The sequence below is a fragment of the Mustela erminea genome, chromosome 9, assembly GCF_009829155.1.
Source record: "Mustela erminea isolate mMusErm1 chromosome 9, mMusErm1.Pri, whole genome shotgun sequence".
In the NCBI taxonomy this organism is placed as follows: domain Eukaryota; kingdom Metazoa; phylum Chordata; class Mammalia; order Carnivora; family Mustelidae; genus Mustela; species Mustela erminea.
This window is the reverse complement of record NC_045622.1, coordinates 93772904-93795579: the sequence shown is the minus strand read 5'-3', so window position 1 is coordinate 93795579 and position 22676 is coordinate 93772904. Positions and strand designations below refer to the sequence as shown.

At 40.5% G+C, this 22676-nt stretch overlaps 1 protein-coding gene across 1 annotated transcript in view; it reads right to left on the bottom strand.

Annotated features, from left to right (window-relative positions):
• Positions 1–5995: 5995 nt before the first annotated feature.
• Positions 5996–22676, bottom strand: part of HSD17B12 (hydroxysteroid 17-beta dehydrogenase 12) — a 160655-nt gene continuing 143974 nt past the window's right edge. The window contains exons 9-11 of the mRNA XM_032360519.1: positions 21569–21634; positions 7763–7912; positions 5996–7508 (exon numbers count right to left, since the gene is read on the bottom strand). Of these exons, the coding sequence (XP_032216410.1) occupies positions 7404–7508; positions 7763–7912; positions 21569–21634 (321 nt within the window). The 3' untranslated portion in view covers positions 5996–7403. The remainder of the gene's footprint in view (positions 7509–7762; positions 7913–21568; positions 21635–22676) is intronic.

The window sequence follows — 22676 nt, the reverse complement described above, 5'->3', positions numbered from 1 at the left end:
CTGCTTCTCCTTCTCCTTCTGCCTGCCACTCCTCCTGCTCGTGCCCTCTCAAATAAATAAATAAAATCTTTAAAAACAAGAAAAAGGAAAAGTGGCTACCCAGCCCTAACTCAGCTGAACACCTGTTTAGACTGGAGTGATTAGCCCTTACTCTATCCAACAGGGAAGAGGCAAGTCCTCTCTGGAGAATAAAAACATTGACTTTAGACTTTTTTTGTTTTTTAAAGATTTGTTTGTTTATTTAACACAGAGAGAGAGAGATCCCAAGTAGGCAGATTGGCAGGCAGAGTGGGGGAAGCAGGATCCTGCTGAGCAGAGAGCCTGATACGGGCCTCGATCCCAGGACCCTGAGATCATGACCTGAGCCAAAGGCAGAGGCTTAACCCACTGAGCCACCCAGGTGCCCTGACTTTAGTCTTTATGTTTCTTTTATATAGAATTTCTGGCATACAATAAAAGAAAATTATGGGACATGCAAGGAGTTAGAAAAATATGACCAATCATCAAGAGAAAAAAAACCCAAATAAGTAGATCTACAGATGATCCAAATGTAGGGTTAAGCAGAGAAGAACTTTAAAACAACTCATAAATATTTATAAAAACTGAGGAAAAGAAGAAAACGTGAAAAAGGTAGATTTCTCAATAAACAATTGGAATTTACAGTAAAGAATAACATAAATACATAGAAAAATAGATAGTAAAACAATTGAAAAATATATACTACTATATGCTAACCAAAATAAAGCGGAGATAGCTAGTTTGGAATCGCAGAAAACAGATTTTAAGGCAAAAAGCATTAGCAATAAGGCTGTCACTGCATGACCAAAAAAAGAGTTCAACCCACCAGGAAGGCATAATTCTAAACTTTATTAGCCTAACAAGATAGTCTCCAAATATATAAAGCAAAAACGGATAAAACAGGGAATCTGAATCCATCATTATAGTGAGAGATTTCAAAAATACTTCTCTCAATTATTGACAAGTCAGGCAAACAAACATTAGTAAAGACAGGGGAGATTTGAAGAACTAATAAGCTTAATGTACATATATAGAAGATAACAATTGGAAAACCATATGGTACATTTTAAAAAAACAGGGAGGTAAATCATGAGACTCAATCATAGGAAACAAACTGAGGGTTGATGGGGTAAGTGGGTGATGGGTATTAAGGAGGGCACAGGATGAAGGAGGCCTGAGTGTTGTATGCAACTGATGAATCACTAATTTCTACCTCTGAAACTAATATACAGTATATGTTAATTAAATTGAATTTAAGTAAAAACTTTTTAAAAAGTTGGCCATATCTAGACATAAAATACATCTTAAAACCTTTCTAAGAACTGGTGAAAGTAAAGGGTTTACATTTGTATTAGTTTCCTATGGCTGCTGTAACATTACCATAAACTCAGTGGCTTAAAACAAGATCACAGGCCAGAAGTCCAAAATCAAGGTGTCAGTTGGGTCCTCAATCCTCCGGAAACTCTGGGAAATAATCCAGTTGCTGGCATCTAACAGTGCCCAGTAGCCACCTGCATTCCTTGACTTGTGGCTGCATCCCTCCAATCTCTGCCTCCGAGGTACCCCTGCTTTCTCCTTTTCTGTGTGTAATAGTCCTCTTATTAAGGATATTTGTGATTCCATTTAGGGCTCATTTAGGTAATCTCATCTGAAGATCTTCTAACTTAATCACACCTGCAAAGACCTTTTTCCACCTAAGGTAGTGTTTACGGGGTCCAGGGATCTGGATCTGGTATCTTTGGGGGCCACTATTCAGGCTACTACAACATTTTTATTTACTTTATGCCAGGCTAGATCCTGAGTACTTAAAAAATATGAATTTTTGCTCACCAACAGTTTACAAGTCAGGTGTTGTTACTCTCATTTTTCAGAAGGCAAAACTGAGGCAGAGAAAGGTTATAACTTGCCCAAGCTGGGCCACACCCACATGTTCTCGTCTAATTATTTAGAAATCAATAATAAAAGATTTCACTTTTTATTCCAAATAAATTTCATATTTATGGGAATTCTACAGTGCAGCACACAGAGTTCTCATATACCAACTTTTACCTAGATTCTTCCAATGTTAACATTTTAACACGTTTGCTTTATCTTTTTCTGTATAATTTTTTTCTGAAGCTTTTGAGATTAAGTTGCATAGATAATGTCCCATTATCCCTAAATACTCTAGTGTGTATTTCCTAAAATTCAAGAGCTTTTTCTTGAATAACCACAGTACAATGATCAAACTCAGGAAATTAACATTGATACGATGCTATTATCTAACCCACAGACCTTACTCAAATCTTACCCATTGTCTCAAAAATCCCATTTTTTAATCAAGATTCAATCTGAGATCATGTAACATTTACTTGTCACATTTCTTTAATTTTCTTTAATCTGAAACTTTTGACAAATTTAAGTTGGTTATTTTGTAGGGTATCTTTCAATTTAGATTTTTCTGATATTTCTTTTTGATTAGGTTCATATTATTGCTTCTTGGCCTTTTGGCAAAGATCAAGTGTGATTAGGTTCAGATTATACATTTTTGGAAGGAATACTACATAATTGATATTGTATCTTCAGTCCACGATAACACAATATACAAAATATAAAATTGCCTCATTAATGGTGATACCAACACAAGCATTTTATTTTATTTTTTAAGATTTTATTTATTTATTTGACACAGAAAGAGATTACAAGTAGGCAGAGAGGTAGGCAGAAGGGGGCAGGAAGCAGGCTCCCCGCTGAGCAGACAGCCCGATGTGGGGCTCGATCCCAAGACCCTGAGATCATGACCTGAGCTGAAGGCACAGGCTTAACCCACTGAGCCACCCAGGTACCCCAACACAAGCATTTTAAAAAGGAAATAGCATTTATAAAAATTTGAATTTGTGCTTTAAAAAATATTTCTAAACAGGTCAGAGGTCAAAGTCATAAATTTTTAAATATTAGCACTGAAAAAGAATGTGTGTATGCACGTTTATGTACACAGACACACACACACACACACACACACACACACACTCCTGAATTGTGGGATGTAGTGAAAGATAATTAAACTTAGAGCAATAAATGTTTATGTCAGAATAGAAAAAATGTTAAAACATGGATGAAATGTTCAGTTTGTGAAATAAGAAAAATTACAGAATAAACTGCCAGAAATCAGGAGACCATATAGTGAGAAGGGCCGAAAGGATCAATAAAGCCAAAATTGCTTTTTTTTTTAACTTAAGGATTTTCTTTCTTTATTTGACAGAGAGAGAAAGAGAGAGAGAAAGATCACAAGTAGGCAGAGAGGCAGGCAGAGAGTGGGGAAGCAGGCTCCCTGCTGAGCAGAGGGCCTGATGCAGGGCTTGATCTCAGGATCCTGACATCATGACCTGAGCCAAAAGCAGAGGCTTAACCCACTGAGCCACCCAAGCACCCCCAAAAGTTGCTCCTTTAAAAACTAATAAAGGAGATAAATTTCTAGTGAAAAGTCAAGGGAAAGAAAGTGAGAAAACACAAGGAATATTGGGAAAGGAAAAAGAAGGCTTAAAAAAAAAATCAAAGATTCCTCAAATCACATTATGCTAATAATACACATTATGTTGGGGAAAAAACGAGTCAGTGCTTAGAATTTTTTTTTTTCAAAATTGACTCAAGAAAAAATTGAAGGCTTGAGTAGTCTTATTACCATAAAACAACATCATCACGAGTTAAAAATCTTCGCAACGATAAATACTATGGCCAGATGGTTTTATAAACTTCAAGGAAAAAGACTGCTCCAATCTTTTAGTCTTCCAGGGCATAGTAAAATAAGCAACAATTCCCAGCTCATTTTTCTTTTTTTAAAGATTTTATTTATCTATTTGACAGAGAGAGAGAGATCACAAGTAGGCAGAGAGGCAGACAGAGAGAGGGGGAAGCAGGCTTCCTGCTGAGCAGAGAGCCTAATGTAGGGCTCGATCCCAGGACCCTGAGATCATGACCCGAGCTGAAGGCAGAGGCTTAACCCACTGAGCCACCCAGGCACCCCAATTCCCAGCTCATTTAATGAAGTTATAATATTAATATGAAAGCCAGACAAATATGAAAAAGATTGCAAACCAATTTCCTAAATATAGATGCAAACATTCCAAATAAAATACCAGCAAATTGAATTCGGCAGTACAAAGATAGTGAAATATGACCAACAACGTAAGGTGATTTCATACTAAAAAGTCATAACTAAACTAAACAAGATCTCTGAAATCTTTAGACTTCATGCAGGATGTACTTCAATATGTATGTACTCATAGCGATTTTGGAATATACCAGATATGCAGTCTCCTTGGGTTCTTTGCTCAGGCTAGTCTGCCTTCTCCCACAAAGCCGAAAGGCTTCCCCAAGACAATTCAAAACCTTTCTCCACACCCACTATGAGTATACAAGCCTACACACATTGATTCCCCATCCTCCTTACCTAGCTTCGTTCCGCACCCCTCACTGCATATCATAAAGCACTTATGCTATGTTACTATTTCTTTCTTCTTTTTTAACCTGTCTCCCTCCTTTGCTTGCCTCACCTTTCCCCAGCTCAAACGTAAGCTCTACGGAGGCAAAATCTTTGGTCTCTTTTTCACTGTAGTTTCTTCTTCTTTCCCAGAAGAGTAAACAGCATGTGGTTAGCACTCAATAAATGTACACAATGCTATATCTAGAAACTTCTGTAGTAAGGAAAACAAGTTTGCCTTATATCCTTTTAGGATTATCATTTGTAGTACCCATTTCGCTGGCTTTTCAGATACAGGTAAAAGGAGAGGCAAAGTTGTAATATGCCATCATCACGTTAACATGGATTCATTTAATATGTTTGTGTTCATGCTGGACACAGTGTTTCATTTCTAGATATCTCTACATAAACCTCTACAGAAAGAATTACATTCCAAGAGGGAATTTAAATTCTGTCCACATGTATAGTTTTCATCATGAGGTACGTATCAAAGTACAAAGTAGTGAGCCCTTAAACATTTCTTAATTGGATTAGTTTCCAACATATTCAATAAAGAGCTTTGACAATTTCCTCTGACACTGTAACTACAGATCAAAGCAGCAGAATCCAGGACCACCTAAATCTCAGATAACTTGGTATCAACAGAGTTTAAAAAATTAGAGTACAACCTAAGTTTATTGCATTCTCATAAGGTATTACAATAAATCTCTTCTACATGGCATCAGCACCATTTGTCTGGTGTCACCACTGATGTTCACCCCATATAAAGTTCGGTTCTGTCGTATTTCAATGCAATAAATGATCCAATGAGAGGAAGTCATCTATTTAGGGCAGGACCACATTTGAGGAAATTGAGAAACAGTCATAACATCTGTATTTACTCCCAGTGCATGGGGGACTGGCACAAAGACAACTCAGAATGGCAATGTCGTTACATGTGTTCCCCCCGTGCTACTGCCAGAAACCATGAAAGAACAAGAAATTAAAATCTAGCTCACTGTGTTGTGAAATGAGCTGATTCTTCATGAATCAGTCTCTCTTTTACTCTACTCTCTTGGGTTCCAACCTTATCTAGCACACATAGGACTAGAACATCAAGTTGATATAAAGTGAAGTCTAAAAACTGTGCTCCACTATTTTGAAAGTTTGGAGTACACTGGGTTTTGTTTTTTTTTTTTCAATGAATTTTTCCCTGTGCCTAGAAACAGAGTTTCATTCCAGTATCTTCAGTCTTAGGTGTCAAATTTAAGAGGACACAACCCAAGTTGAAGTAGTAAAAGCTAGAGCTCAGAAATTTGGAGATTGCTATAGGATTTGGTCAGAATACAACTGCTTTCTAACTTGGGTGGAAGGGAACATACTGTGTATGCTTGCACATCGATCCCTCCCCATGCTACCAACCCACTGAAAACGACCACCCACAATAATCAACGAGCCCACGTGTGAAAGCAAACAAAGTATCGCTCAGGTCACTGTGGTTTCACCATTTCAACAACAAAATGAGAAAGAAAAAGGCAATGTGTTTTTCATAAAACTAAGTTTATTTTCATTTCAAAATCAATTTCAAAATCATATTTCAAAAGTCAGTTTAAATGATTCTGAGATTATGTTCTTACTTTTTGGGTGCTAAAATGTCTTTTCTCCTATGTAATGATGCTAAGAGCAGACCGTACTTTGGATCTTCCTATTTTTGTTTTACATCCTTAGCTAGCAAAACTAAAGGGTAGAAACACCTCAACACCTAAACACGGCAATTACTATTTTTTTTTTAAACAACTCTCCTGGTGCTTAAAACTCAGAGCTTAGGAACCACAGCTTTCATAAAGACCTACCTTCTGTGTTACATGTTTCACAATACTGAATTATCTCTTGGTGATTTCCCTCAAATTATGGAGTAGGATAAAAGTAAGTCTTAATTTATAGTAAGCCGGTGTAAAAACAGCCTTAATTTCAAGCACCAAAGAAATACATTTACAATCATCACTGTGGTTATATCATCTTTTATTAAAACTAGTCAGACTGCTATCTACAGGGTATCGATTTCAAAGTCTAAGGTCACTTCTCTGTTACCATTACTCTTTTAGGAATAGCTTGTGGTCACACATGGCAACAGGACTGGTGCAGTGCAGAGACAAAAGAGGCTGGGGTCCAAGCAGGCCACTCTCCTGGGTCAGGGTTTTAGCGGCACAATAGGTGACTGCTCATCTCAATGTATTTTTTGGCCCATTTACCTTTATAAATCATACCATATAGCTTTCAGTATTTACACGCATTTAAACTGAGAAGAAATATGTATTAGAGGAAAGCATATATTCATGGGCTCCATGTGTCAAAAGGAACTTCATGTTTCCTGTATTATTTTTACGTCATTACCTACCTTTGAGAACAAAAAGTTCCACAGAAATATACACATTGGGACATACTTTTAGAAAACCTCATAGCAATGCTTATTACAATGTGTCCTCCTATAAGTGAATCAATTAATCTCCCATCCCTCCAAGTGTTTAAAAAAAAAAAAATAAATGGAGCTCGCCATTTCTTTTTAAAGTATAATTCAGAGAAAATACAAGAACCATCACCATCCGGGCCAGAGGAAACCACTGAAGTGTTATGTCTGGCTCTGTCATTCCGTGATTTGCCAAAATCATGTTTCTTCCCATGACACTGTTCTTGTTAGTATTATTAGTTCTATGTCCATTGGATAGGAGCATTTACATTAAATTTCAAAATAACTCCTGGCAGTATTCAAAATGTATGTCTAGAACTCCTGAACACAACTTCTGCTTTCGTCCCAATTATGACAACATTTAGCCTTATTAGTAACTGATCAAACGACAACCGCAGACTTTGGAGACGGGTGGGTGTCTTGCCGTAAACACATGTAGGCTGGCACACTAGGCCAAGCTACTCAGCGAGTTACCAGTGCTTAGTTCTTCTTGTTTTTCTTCATATAGCGAGCCCGCGTGGACTTGCCCAAATTCATGGTGATTTTAAAATATAGCCAGGTAGGCATGACTGAAATTACTGAGTCCTAGGGAGAGAAATGGGGAGATATGTCATGACAGCCTACAATTCGGGCTAACTGAGAGCATCTGATCTTATGTTTTACTCTATTGTTTTGTTGGTCAATTCTAAAGTTCTTGGGTGTTTAAAATAAAACATAGATGCCTCATTAGTAAGTCTAGACAACATATAGATGCTAACACACCACATGCTTTTTTGCGACCTAGCAGGAAAGAAAACTCCAAACCAAAGAGCTGACTGGAGACTTGCAAGGCTACATACCATAAGAGAATGGACCAGGTATCCGGTGGTTCGGGACTGCAAGCCCACCGTTTTCAGCGCAGACTTCACATATGTCTCCGCAGACGGTTTATCCAGAGTTGGCTTTCGGATTTTCGACAGCTTTGTAGCTACGTAGTACGGCAGAACACTCTAGAAGGGCAACAGCCCATCACCACCACCACAAGAACAAAAACAAAAAACATGCTCTTGATTAGTTAGACCACAAACTGAGAATTGCTTGATTGCTCTTAGTGGCAGAAACATAGAAACATTTTGGTGAGATCTAAAGTCAGCTTGAGAGAGTACATGATGGCATAAAATCAACTGTAATACGGCAATCTATCAACGAAACAATTTGAGACTTAGAAAGTATTAAAAATAAGCAGAAATAGACCTTTTTGTACCTTTTAAAAAGAAGGCACTTAAACAAACCTGGAGAGCGGTGGTTCTGGAAAGGATACTCTTTCCACTCTTGACTAAACTGAATATTGTTACAAAACCACCACAAAGGTTTTTGACATTTTATCCTCCCAAAGAGATAATGCTCATTTTCCTTCTAATTTGTGGTTCCTTAAGATAGTTCTAACAGCTTTGGTGCCTCTAAAAAATAAGCATTTCCCCTCTCAGAGTCTAGCTACTTCTCTTCCTTTCCTAGTTTCTTACCATTGTGTCTGAGTCTTATAAACTTTGCTGCTGATAGGATAGGATCTTCCCCTAGCACACCTTTTTTTTTTTCTTTCTTCGTTGTGGGGAGAGACCCTAAAACCACATGGAAACAGCCTGGGTAACCGAGAGACCCTTGAGGGGAGTGGCATGGGAGGACAGATTTGAACATGACCTGTCAGAAGGACTTAACTAGTGTCAAGTTCTTTAGTGCTGAGGCTTGACACATTTGGATAGGATTCAACATAGAACACGAGGAGACCCTACTCCAACGGGTCCTAACTCATGACACAAGAGGTTCCTTCTGCAGTTTGAAGTAGGTTGGGCGATCATTCATCAAAGAGTGAATGTATTCCGTTTCCCACATGTGCAGGAAAGGAAAGGGTATTGAGGACAGTGATGTTTCTGTTAAAGAGGAGATCTAATACCTGGTGGTCAAAATAAAAAATTTCACTAGAGGTAGAAATAAAATTGAGATATGTTCCAGAGAAGGTGTTTCCTTCCTGCTGAGACCTGGAAGGAATGTTCCCATGTCTCTTTGGGGTTTTTGCTTTTAGGTTTTTGAATTTTTCCCACTCCAAGTATGAATCAAGGAATATATTCCACCCTCATTAACATGGGGGCTGAAAGTCCAGCCTGCCTGGTAAGAACCAAGAGCCCAAGGGCCTAAACACGGTCCTTCTCCATCTTTCTATTATGTGCCGGCAGCCACAAACCCACACTAAGTTAATTAATGTCCCCCAAGTACCTCAATACCTGGGCTACCTTTGATTAGGTGACTCTTGGTTTTTGAGAATTTACCCCTATCTATGCAACCCCCCACTTAACTGAGCAAAAATACTTTGTCAAAAAGGTCTTTAATTTTAAAGCCATGTGGCCAGGATACAGTATGACATGAAGAGTTTCCTGAGACTCTAACAATGGGTGAGGAATGAAAACCGTTTGCCAAGCTGAGTGGCAAACAAAACAAAAGAAAGCATATACCTATGCACCATCTTAAATAATGAAGGAACACAAGCAAGCCCGTGTCACATCTCTGTTTCAGATTTCCCGGTTAATAAGAAAAGTGAAGATTTAAAACCCCATTTCCATCTATGGATCACGAGCCACTGAGGGTTCTGTAAAGTTCTGAGTGTCTCAGGATGAAGATGGTCTGATAATTATACCTTCCAATTACATCTTGATATTATCACCCTCCCTCTCTCTGTAGATACATGGCATAAGTTGGACTATTAGCATCCTGCAGAAGAATTAAGTGGCACTGCCAGGATGAACCACTTGATGGTGCAATAAGTTCACTCACCATTCAGCTAAACCATCCAGAGAGCCTGGGGAATCTCCTAGCTCCGGGAAGTGGAGGCAAGAGACACACGCCTAGGAATCCCAAGTCGAGCTATGTTTTTCCAATGAAGAAACTTAAATTCTGTTCTGGAAAGGTTTTTTATTTCCACCAATGGCTTAAAATCAAGGCAGTTAATGTGGTCTAGCAGAGGATGCAAAGGATTCAAAGATGAAATACTTTAGAGCGAAGTGTTAAATAAAGTGGAGGACTTTGCCAGGTAAACAAACAAAGGAAGAACATTTTGGGTAATGAGAACAGTGGGAACAAAGAAAAGGAGAGAGAGCACAAGGTCCTCGGGCAACTGCAAAGCTGTTCAGTATGGTTCAGGAGTCAGAAATGCGTGAAGCACGGGGCGCCTGGGTGGCTCAGTGGGTTAAGCATCTGCCTGCAGCTCAGGTCATGATCTCAGAGTCGTGGTATCAAGCCCTGCATCCGACTCTCTGCTCAGTGGGGAGCCTGCTTCCTCCTCTCTCTCTCTGCCTGCCTCTCTGCCTACTTGTGATCTCTGTCAAACAAATAAATAAAATCTTAAAAAGAAAAAAAAGAAATGTATGGAGCAGCGGCAGGACGAAAGCTAAACGGAACAGAAAACTAAACCCAATCACGGGACAGTAGTGATTTCTAGAGTATCAGCTCTATGCAGCCATGGTCTTATTCACCATCATATGGCCAAAGCTCAGAGCAGCCCCTAGCACATAGAAGGGACGCACAGATCTGCTGTGTGACTTGGTAACAGAACTCCTCAGTGTGCACGGCACTGAAGAATTGCATCGGGGCCCCCTTCCACTGCTGCAGTCCAGATAATTAATGACGCCAGGAAGTTCACAATATAATATGGTGTAAAATTTTAGATATTATTCTGAAGCTTAAGCAAGATCACCTATCTAAACTAAGACAAATTTACAGGTCTAGCTACTTCTCTGCCTACTTGTGATCTCTCTCTGTCAAATACATAAATAAAAAAAAATCTCCAAGAATTTAAAAAGGAGTATTTAAGGTATGTGTCAAAGTAAAGAAATACCCCAAAGTGTCATCTAGATACATCCTTAAAGAAGTCACCAAAAACACAGTAAACAATAACTAAATTAATCCATTTTCCTCCCTACTCATGGAAATATTACAGTGAGCAGGTTGGGAATATAGTCACCCTTCTACAGGAACTATTTTGTGGCAGAACAAATTTTACAAGTTGCTTAAGCTCAAAACTTTGCCATTATAAAGATTCCCGCCTGGAAACAACCAGAACCTTCACAACCACAGGTGTAGGCAAGTGCTTTGGTCTTCCAGTTTGGAATCCCAACGTGAAAATAATTAGGCCAGAAAGCAAAGCTGTTGTTTTGTCCTTATTCAGCTTGCTTTTAAAATTTTATTTATTTATTTTTTAATATTTTATTTATTTGAGAGAGAGTGAGCACCTAGGCAGAGGGAGCTGCAGAGGGAGAGGGAGAAGCGGGCTCCCCGCCAAGCAGGGAGCTTGATTGGCGGGTGGGCGGAGGTGGGGAGTTTGCGGGGGGAGCCTTGATCCCAGAACCCTGGATCACTACGTGAGCTGCAGGCAGACATCTAACCGACTGAGCCACCCAGGTGCACCCCAGTGTGTTTTTTAAACAACAATCCCTGGAAACAACGTGCATCTTTTTTTCCTCCCCTACTGGAGTAGCTTGCTTAGGTAATCTGGTCCTTACAAAACAATTTAGGGGCCTGACTCAGAGTAGGAAGGCTACTTAATAATAGCATCACTGTATACTGGAAAGATGGACACCACAGGGCACCTGGGTGGCTCAGTGGGTCAAAGCTTCTGCCTTCGGCTCAGGTCATGATCCCAGAGTCCTGGGATCGAGCCCCTGCTCACCAGGGAGCCTGCTCCCCCCTCCCCCAGCCTGCCTCTCTGCCCACTTGTGATCTCTATCAAATGAATAAATAAAACCTTAAAAAAAAAAAGATGGACACGAAATACTGCATGGCAGGCATTCAAGAATCAGATACTGAACGTCATAATTTCAGGTGGTAAAGCATCTCTCATGCTGGCACTTGTACTAAACATGCCTTCTTGAATTTAAAAATGACCAGAACAACTCACAACCGGGCTTTGGAAAACGTGGATCCAAAGGACACCGGACTCCAGGCATTTGCACAATACAGAATTCTGGACACGACGTCTGATCTGTCTTTTGTGAGCATCAATTCACCAGTGTGACCAGCACATGTTCTTCATGCAGAACTGTGGCTCTGCGGAGGCATCATTTAGAAAACCTTTTCTCCTTATGTGTGTCTGTTCATCTTTCAGGATCTCAGGATCTGAGATCCTCCAGAAGACCCATAACTATGTACACAGAATGCAGTTTGGGGAGCTGGTGTTCCTTTACTTGCAGGCCATGAGATGAGCATTTCCACAAAAGGGCTCTTCCTTATCTCATCACTCTGATGGGGCAGAGATCCCTGATTACATGGCATTGAGCAAAGGCCCCACAGTAACATTACATATAAACCTTAACGCCTAAGCCCCAAATGAAGGAGTTAAAATGTACTATGTTCTGTACAAAGAAAATCCTTGATAAAGACTGGCTGGGTGGTAATCTCACAAATGACCTACCTCCAAATACGTGGAATTTATTTGTTAACATTCACATAACAAAAGGAAAAACTGTGTAAAGCACGAAAAAAAACATTTACTTAACAACAAACATTTCCTGAGCACCTACTAGGACACTGTTGTCAGCAGTGGACTACATTTGTGAACAAAAGCAAAGTCCCTAATCTTATACAGCTTAAATCTGGGGCAGGGGTGGGACACAAAGACTATAAACAAGTAGTAAAAATGATACTACATTGGGAGGTGATGATAAAAAGGAAAAAAGAAAAATAAGGACAGAGTAAGGACAGGGGTGACAGACGCTGTTCCTGCAGGTGACTAAGAAAGGCCTCTCTGATGTGGTGACATATAAGCAAAGATTTCAGTGAGGGGAGAGAGCTAGCAAAAAGTCTATCTTGGTAAAGATCCTTTTCAATGAAAGAACAGAAGTGCAAAGGTCCTGAGGCAGACATGCGTTTGAAATGTTTGAGGAACTGCAAGGAGGCCAGAAAAATAGCAGGGGATGAGAAAATGTGGGATGTTTGACATCAGAACATAGTAGGTCATAAGAACTCATGATTTAACTCAAAAAGAAATTAAAGGGCACAGGAGAATTTTTGAGAAAAGTGAAATGACCTGGATTTAGCTTTAAAGAGATCACTCCGACTGTTGGGAGCAGACTGTGTGGACTATAGGCAAGGATGGGAGGAGGGGAGGCTGGGTAGGAAGGTACTGCAAAATATTCAGAGCACACAATCGCGATGGCTTAAATTAGCGGTAGCAGTGGTGGTCCCAGGAAGTGGTCAGATAGTGGATTATGTTTAAAGGATACTGAAGTCAACAGGATTTCCCAATGCACTGAATTTGGGGTATGGGAGAAAGAGGTAGTAGGGTATGAGGTGGGGGAATGTCAGTTTTGAAATCAGGTGGACTTGACCACGTACTAGTTGTCTGATCTTGACCAAAATACTGAGCTTTAAGTTTTTTACTCTGCAGCTGGGGGATATAGCATCCTTCTTACTTTACTATTATGAGGATTAAATAAAATACTGTCAGTGAAAGTGTGTGGGGTTTGAACTCTGGTATTTTCTAAGGTGTATAATGTTTATATTTTCCGGAATAAATTTAGAAAGAAAAACTTGGCTGAATTTTTATATCTTGTAAAAAGTGGAAGAACGCCATATTTATAGACTCCTGAGGTAACCACCTATTAGTTCTTTCTGGACTTACTCCGACACCTTATAATTATTACCTCTTAAGGTTTTATTTCTTGTGATGCACCACTGTTGTAAAGAGTCAAGCAAAGTGGATGTTACCAATGACAAACATGGAGATTCACATGGCTGGAAGGGATCAGAGTCTGATGACCTCCAACGGGACTAAAGTTACAATTCTTAAGCCAGTTCTCAAAGTTGGAGCAGTTATGGTGGAGATACGATTATTTCTCGGGAGAATTATATTGCTTTATAGTTCTACTTAGATTCCATCTGCACTAGCAGAGAAAGACACAGTCCATTGCCTTCTTTTATTGGCTTTGGCAATTAACAAGAAGAATGGACGAAGAATTTGGTTTTCAATCCTGATAGCCGCTTCTCAGTATTTAGCTTCCTAGGTCTTTGAAGCCCCAAAGATCTCCATGATTATCCAAAGCTATAAAATATTTAACAAAATATAAAAGAGAACTATCTTCTTTCATTTAAAAAAAAATTGAATTTTGTTTTTCCCTCATCTCAATGTGTCCTATTTATTTTCTAAATTTATTCTGATTAAAAACTACATTTATTTTTTATTTTTTTATTTTTTTTAAAGATTTTATTTATTTATTTGACAGAGAGAAATCACAAGTAGATGGAGAGGCAGGCAGAGAGAGAGAGAGGGAAGCAGGCTCCCTGCTGAGCAGAGAGCCCGATGCGGGCCTCGATCCCAGGACCCTGAGATCATGACTGAGCCGAAGGCAGCGGCTTAACCCACTGAGCCACCCAGGTGCCCTAAAAACTACATTTAGATGAATTAACGAAACCACCAACTCTCATCACCCAAGAGTTTACCAAAGCACTGGAAGGCGGTAACTTAAGAGAAGGGGGCCCAGTGAATGTCCCCATTACAGTAAGTTCACATCTAAATGGAGTATTCTTCTGCAATCTCATGCTAAAAATGAGAAAACCCATTTCAGTTTCAGGTCAGGTGAAACCACAACCACCTTCTCTGGGTTTCGTGGTCTTGACCTGTGTCCTCGTCTGTCCTCTGGTAAAGAGTCAGACAAACTAAACCCTAAGGGATGGTTTCAGTTAGCAAATGATCTTGTTGATAGCATTTCCAGAGACTTGGTTTCCCAGCTCCAAGGAAGAAAACTATATGGTGCAGAGAAACACCCCCATGAGAAACAAAAAGAACACAGACTTTGGAGTTATTCAAACCCAGGTTAAAATCCAGAGATGGACAAGTTCCCCACACTTCCCCACATTCGTGAACACATCACCCTCCTCTAATTTCTCCATAGCGCTCTCACTGGATACTGTCGTGAATGAGAATTCTTGTATCTGTTTACCTTGTACCTGTTTACTGTCGGTCTCCCAACTAAACATAAAAGTTTCTACCACATCCATCTCTCTCCGTCTTTTTGCCATTGTATCTCCAGGTACAGACTACCAGGTACCCTCTAAATTTGTCTACATCGAAGAAATGTGGCTCACGATATATACCTCTAGTTTTGGACTTACTATCTTTCTAATGTGTTTAAATACCTGTCTTTTCTTTCTTTGTGTGCCTTGAGGACAAGGATGGTGTCTTATTCACTTCGTTACCTCCCTGCCTGCCCAAGGACCTGGCAAGTAGCAGGCATTTGTGGTCTGACACACTAGACGGACCTTACACAAGTGACACAATTCCTATTGCTTCTTTGTTTCCTAGCTGTAAAATGGAACTAGGTTGAGGTCTATCTATCTCAAGAAATATAACAAAATAGTGGAAAACATGGAGCATATTATACATATTCAATAAATGTAAGTTTCTTTCCTCTCTTCTTCACACTTGGATATCAATTCCATTTCTGGCATTCTTACACCTGCCCCATTATTTGTCCCCACTTGCCAAAAGGGGAGACTAGGGCTCAAAGTAAGGAAGCGGCTTTCTGTAGGTCAGATGATGATCACCAACTGGTCATATCAGAAGTAAAACCTTGGTTTGCTGATGCCAAGCCCAGTGTCCCTTCCTCACTGCCCCCAAGCATACCAGTGATAAATGCGGTCTGCATAAAACCATGGTCTGGATTGAGGAAGCCAAGACTTCTTGCACAGAACTGACCAACTACCTACTCATGAAGCAGGGCTTCATGAATTCTTTATCATCAAAAACCTCTTCCTAAGGCAGGTTGGTAAGGAATCATCAGAAGATGCTAAACCTAGGGAACACTAAACTGACAGGGAGACAGGATATCTGCCTGGTCTCATAGTACCTTCCCACAGACTGCTTAGCAGTGCAAGGGGAAAAGACAGTAACTCTACAGCAGAGAAACTGGGGGGCACCTTGAGTGAAGCAACCAAATCAACAGCAGGAACGAAGGGCAGAGGGCTATCGTGTGTCTCCGGATACGATGTCCCGAGAAAGATATAAAACCACGCGTGCCATTTTGGCCAGAAAAGCATAGCGTGTTATTAACTATGAGGAAGCATCAGATAAACCCCAAATAAGCAGTGTTCAATCAAAAGGAGCAGGACGCGTACTCTGCTCTTTAAAAATGTCAATGTCATAAAAACAATAAAAAGCTGCGGATTTATTCCAGATTAAAGTAAACTAAAGGGACGGGACAACTATGGAGTACCCGATCCTAGGTTGAATTCTTAACTGGAGGATAAAAAATGCCGTAAGGAATATTATGGAGTCAAAAACTAGAACACAGATGGTAAATTAGATAAAAATATGATGTCAATGTTAACTCTGAAGTTGATAAGTGTGTTGTGGTTATATAAGAGAATATCCTTATTCTTTGGCAGTGCACACTGAAGTATTTAGAGGTAAAGAACCATGATGTATGCAACTTACCTTTCAGTAATAAAGCAAATGGAGTAAGTTACGTAACATTAAGTGAATCCGGGTAGAGGGGTCTAGAATGTTCTTTGTATTATTCTTATTCTTACAGCTTTTCTATAGATTTGAAATTATTTCCAAATAAGACATTTTTAAAAAACAAGGCAGCTTGTGAAGGTTTCACAGAGTAAGCGTTCAAGAAGTATGATTCGGGAAGTTGGCTTATTAGTCTTAGCTCCTTATACATTCATTCATGGCTAGTTGGTACCTGGCAGACAGAAGGAGCCAGGACGCGGGCCACCCACTAGCCAATCGGATCACTTATGATTTTGCCCTTTGAAAGTGTTAAGCATAATTCTGACTAGGCTTTAATTATAAGGCAGTAATGAGAACAGAGAGTCCTCACCAACATACCAACAGCACACTTTTGATAAGGCTTACTCAAGAAAGAACTTCTTACTCTCAATTCAAACATAATGGACAGAATTTATCAGGTCCAAAATTCACCTTTTTTTCATTTGCTATCTCCACTGTTCATTTACATTTCCACAAAATGCTTATTTCATGACAAATCTGAATCTATGAAGGAAAATTTAAATATCCTCACAAAATTATGGGAAAGAAGTTGAGGGAAAGATGGAAAGGGAAAAGCAAAGGAAAAATATTAAGAAGAAATTAATACAAAACAACCTAAATTCAAAAAAACACACTCTCTTTCTCTCCCCAAAGAGCAATCTGATATACCTTCACATGGAGGAAGACCTAAAAATGATAGCTTTCCTTCCAAGGATTAGAAGAAACTGAAATGTGGCAACACAGCATTAGCCTGGAAGCCCTCTAGATACAGAGGTTGAAAATTCAAGACCAGAGCCTATGGGAGCAAGAGAAGAAGCTCAAAGGGCCTTTAAAGATTTTTTTTTTTTTTTTTTTTTTTTTTTTTTGTCATAGAGAGAGAAGCGAGAGCAAGCACAGGCAGACAGAGTGGCAGGCAGAGGCAGAGGGAGAAGCAGGCTCCCTGCCAAGCAAGAAGCCCGATGCGGGACTCGATCCCAGGACGCTGGGATCATGACCTGAGCCGAAGGCAGCCGCTTAACCAACTGAGCCACCCAGGCGTCCCTCAAAGGGCCTTTAAAATGAATGTCTGTGTACCGAGAAGCACGGCCATGCATAACCAGAGTCTTCCCTGATACCAAGCAATAGGCAGGTCCCTAGTGTGCCCCAAATTACATGTGCCACTAGCAACCACAGACGCAAACAAGATTAAAAAAAAAAAAAAAATCCAGATCTCAAGGATATATTGAAGTGGGCGAAGGCAGGGGAGCCAGAGAGTATCGGGCCGAGGTCGTAAGCAGAACGAGGAGAGCAGAAGGAAAATCATATCTTGTAGCTGAGATTTGGTTTCCCAGGGCAGGTGAAATGTGGCCTGAGCCTTGAAAGACGGACAGGGGTCATCGGCTCCAGCGTGAACGGAGTGGGGAGACGGGGAGCGGGGAGAAGAGGAGAAAGGCGCGCCGGCCGAGGAGCCAGTCCGCCGAGAGCAGAGTATGTGTTGGACACCACAGGCCCACTCTGGCAGGACGCAGGGAGGGATGATGAGTGGCAAGAGAGGCAATGGCCTTGTGGAGTCAGAATTCAATCTCAAACCCCGCAGGCAGCCGCTGGAGGACTAGGCAGGAAAGCCATTTTACCTGACTTGGCTTCTAGCAAGACCATCCGGGAAACAGTATGTGGGGTGGAGTGGAAAAAAAAAAAATTGCCAGTAAATAACTCCCGGTCCAAAAAACAGGCAGACATAAACCACCACCAAAGAAAAACCAATACTTTTTAACTCTGAGCTTTATTTGGACCAGCTATTTCTGTCCCTTTGGTCAGAACTAGTATGACATTCTATTCTACTTCAGCATTCTGGTACGTTCACACAGAAACGACAGCTGTACTTTCCTTCCCAAACATGTGAGCTTTTATTTCTTTTTTGCCAAATTCACGCTACATTTAAACCTCAAATGAATGCATTCTGAAGGAAGACAATGATCAATGAAATGACATAATTGAGAATTCATTATTGGGGAAAAACAAGTTTATCAAAGTTACACATTTCAAAAAACAAACTGTTACTGTTTTTGGAGTAGCTTCTAATCACGCCAGGCTAATAGGCAGAGAATATGGAGAAAAGATCTTTGAGGGAAACAAGCTGTGGGAATGAGGGAGGAGACAGTCTCATCTATTCAGAGAATTTCAGAAATCGCTCGTCTGCGCTCACAGAGTGTAATACTCCCTTTTGTCATTCAGCCACTGGCAGCTTCTGGCCACGCTGCCTCAAGGCCACCCGCTGACGGATCGGTGAGATCCTACTGAGTCTCAGCAGGTGTTTAAAAATTATGAAATTAATAACTTGATTACAACAGATTCCTCAGAATGAGGAAATGGCACGACACTGTGTGGCACGTGATACCCTACATTCCACGTGTGCTTTATCAGCTCCTTGTCACTGAAATACACCACGTTCCACACAGCAGACTTCAGCTACTTGCACTAAAATGATAGGTTCAGGGGAAGAAGGGGGAGTGTGGCAGTTCAGTGTAAAATTCAGTGTTCTCGAAAACCTGTCTTCGTCCCCGCCATGTATGCTGCGTATTAATGGGAGGCTGCAAATCAGAAGAACGTCAAAGGGCTATGATACTTAAGGACCGCAGGGGCGAGACCTCAGGAAGCAGACTCTAGGTGGCCCTGGAAGATGAGGACACATTGACCCTACTCTTCCCTTACCTACCACGCCATCTCACTGTGGATGCCTTAGCTGTGGTCTCCACCCATAGGATATAATGGCTTGGAAGCTAGATCCAGACACCACTTCGGGCCACCTTGACCATCCAAGGATATGAGAGAGGAAATGGAACTGAGTCCGTAACTGCCCAAGCACAGATAGATGGCTGCAATGTGTTCAACGCTGCCCCAAAGGCCTCAAGTTAGGAGCCCAGTGATTAAAAACAAAGGCTTTGGTGCCAAATGGCCTTGGATTTGAGGCCTGGTTCAACATGGACAAGTGGCTTAACCTCTCTAACCCTGATTTCCATAAATTTATAGAAGATGATAATCGCACCACCTTATGAAGTCATTACGAGATAAAAATGAAATAAATGGATACATATAAAGTACTTAGCCCTGTGCATGGAAAGTAACACTTCAAACATTAGCTATTACGATGACTGATCATCTGGGGCTTCAGGGCACAAAAACCGAAATATGAGGCTCGCAATAATGAGAGCCATGATGAACAATGGGGTGTGTAGAGAAGTGGGGGCAGGTCGTGGTTGGGAGTGCGAAAGGGATGTGCATTGCAACTTCTCCTAAGATACTATTAAGAATGTGCCTAAGCAGGGAAACACCGTGAGCCATTATTTCTTTGTGTTGAACAAGGAGAGCTGCTCTGAGACAGATAGTCATAAAACCCCCTACATTTGCTCCCTCTCATATTTGGTATTATACTTTCACAGCATTGTGTCTGTTAGCTACATAATAAAAGCAAAGGTCTCTACAAAGATTAAATCAAAATGGATCAAAGGCCTAAATGTAAAAGCTAAAACCAAAAAACTCTTGAAAGAAAACGGAGAGAGCTTCACAACATTCGATTAGACAACGATTTGCTGCATAGGACACCAAAAGCACAGGCAACGAAAGGAAAAGGACTACATTCAAATTAAAAACTTCTGTGCATCCAAGGGCACAGCCACAGAATGAAAAGGCAACCCACAGAGCAGGAGAAAATATTTGCAAATCATATATCTGATAAAGGGTTAATATCCAGAATATATAAAGAACTCCCACAATTCAACAATAAAGAGCTAACGACCCAAGTAAAAAAGGGCAACGAATCTGAACTGACATTTCTCCAAAGAAGATACAAAATGACCAATAACCAGCTGAAAGGGCACCGAAACGGTGTTTAGCATCACGAATGAGGGAGACGCAAATCAAAACCACAATGACAGGCCACTTCCTACCCATTAGGACAGCTAGTATTTAAAAACAAAAACACAACAAAATAATAAGTATTGGTAAGGATATGGAGAAGTTGGAATCCTGATATGTTGTGGGAATACAAAATAGGTAAGCTTCTAAAGAAAAGGTAAGGCAGTTCAAAGAAAAGATACACACACACAGACACACAGACACACAGACACACACACACACACGTAAATAATTGCCACCTGATCTAGCAACTCCACTTTTGGGCACCTGTCCAAAAGAACTGAAAGCAGAGTCTCAAAAAGATAGGTGTACACCTCACGTTCATAGCAACGCTATTCACAGCAGCCAAAAGGTGAAAGCAACCCAAATGTCCAACAGCAGATGAACGAAGAAACACAACACGGCATGTATATATGACGGAATTCCATTCAGCCTTGAAGCAAAAGGCAAGTGCGACGCAGCCAACAACATGGGCGAACCCTGAAGATGTGACACGAAGTGCAGTGAGCCAGCTGCAGAAAGACCAAGACTGGGGATTCCACCCATGTGAGGTCCCTCGAGTAGCCAGGTTCAGAGCCACAGAAAGTAGAATGGAGCGTGTCCAGGGCTGGGAGAGGGGGAAGTGAGGAGTTATTTTAATAGATACAGTGTTTCAGTTTGGGAAGATGAGAAAGTTCTGAAGAGGGATGGTACTGATGGTAGCACAACAGTGTGAATGTCCTTAATGCCACTGAACTCAATATCGAAAAGTGATTTAAGTGGTGTTTTCTGTTAGGTATTTTTACCACAATTAAAAAAAAAAAAGAAAAAGAAAAGAAAACTCGCTACCACCCCAGAGTCATAGCCTTGCTCTGGAAAGAGAGGGCTTTATGCAGCCCTCCACCTGCCCCTGTGATGCTTACCCTGCGGCTTTGGGAATGGAGTCACAGCACACCTTTCACACCTGGCAGCTAAGAGATACTGACAGTCCTAATTTTCTCAAAATAAAACTGTTAAGAAATAAAACCATGCACTTGGTCCTACTTTAAGTATCCCTACTTCAGAATTCTAGGGGATAATTTTTTTAAATCTAGACTTAAGTGCATAAAAGAAAAAGAAATCATGTCTTTAATGGTGTGCTAACGTCACACTCACTTCTTTAGGAATGTGATTTTCTTTCGTTGCCAAGACGGCAACAGTTGCTGTGGAAACCACACAAAAACAGGGATAGGCAACTGAGACAAACCCCACTCACCTGCACAAAGATACCCTTGCTCTTATATTCCTCATGGAGGCACTGAGAGAAGAAATCCACAAAAGCCTGGGATGGGGTGGGAGTGAGAAGGAAACACATAGATCGCATCAATTGGTCTGATCAGTAGTCATGGCAACACAAATAACAAACTAACCATTTAACACTGAGTTCCTAATCATTCTTCTTATTTCCAATGCAGAAGAGACCTTAAAAAAAACAAAAAACCCTCAAAACCTCAAGTTGTTTTTATCTGCCACTAAATTAAGTATTCTCTTACCAAATATAATCTCAAGATCAAATCTTGACTTAACCAGCAAAGGGTCTTTCATTTTTTTCAGAAAATTACTTTCCAAGAAGAAATGTTTTATTATATAACAAAGGCTCCGGTTCCTCCTCCCCACTTGCCATTCGAACGGAAACACAATATGAATTCTGTTCAACTCTCCTCTATAGGGATTTTGTTGTCAGTAAAGAAAAGAGCAAGCATCCTCTTGGTCCTTGGGGATGGAAAGATCCAAGAAGTGTAGGGATGAATGTGACAGCCCATCTTCTTCTGATAGAATACTTTTAAATCTATTTGTAAAATATAATGTCCCATTTTTCAAATATGGACTCCACCTGTGGCTTAAAATAATATATCAATAATGACTCTGCTGGGGTCCCAATTAATCAGAGTCTTATGCCCACAGAGCAGAACAGGGTGAGAAGCTTGGGTCCAAAAATCACTTCAAGAAACATGGTGTTCATCTTAAACCCACCTTCTGTATATTTCAGAGATACAGAAAGCAAGAAGATGGCAGGAGGGGGCGTGGTGCCTTGCTTTTTCAAAACAGTAGTCACTGTTCACGTTTTTCCGGTGGATACGGAGCCAAGGGAAAAAGAAGGCAAACATTTTGCTCTTTTCCTTCTCTGACATATCGCAAGTTCTTACTATACTTTGCTCATTTTCCCCTAAAAGCTTGTTTAATTTCAGCATCTCAATGGTCACTTTTGTTTCAGAGATGTGTCGTATGCCTCAGCAACGGGTAAGAAGACACCGTGGACCTGTCGGCAGCCGGAAATGGATTCTAAATTATTTTTCCTCCTAGTAATGTGAAAAGGTGAGTGG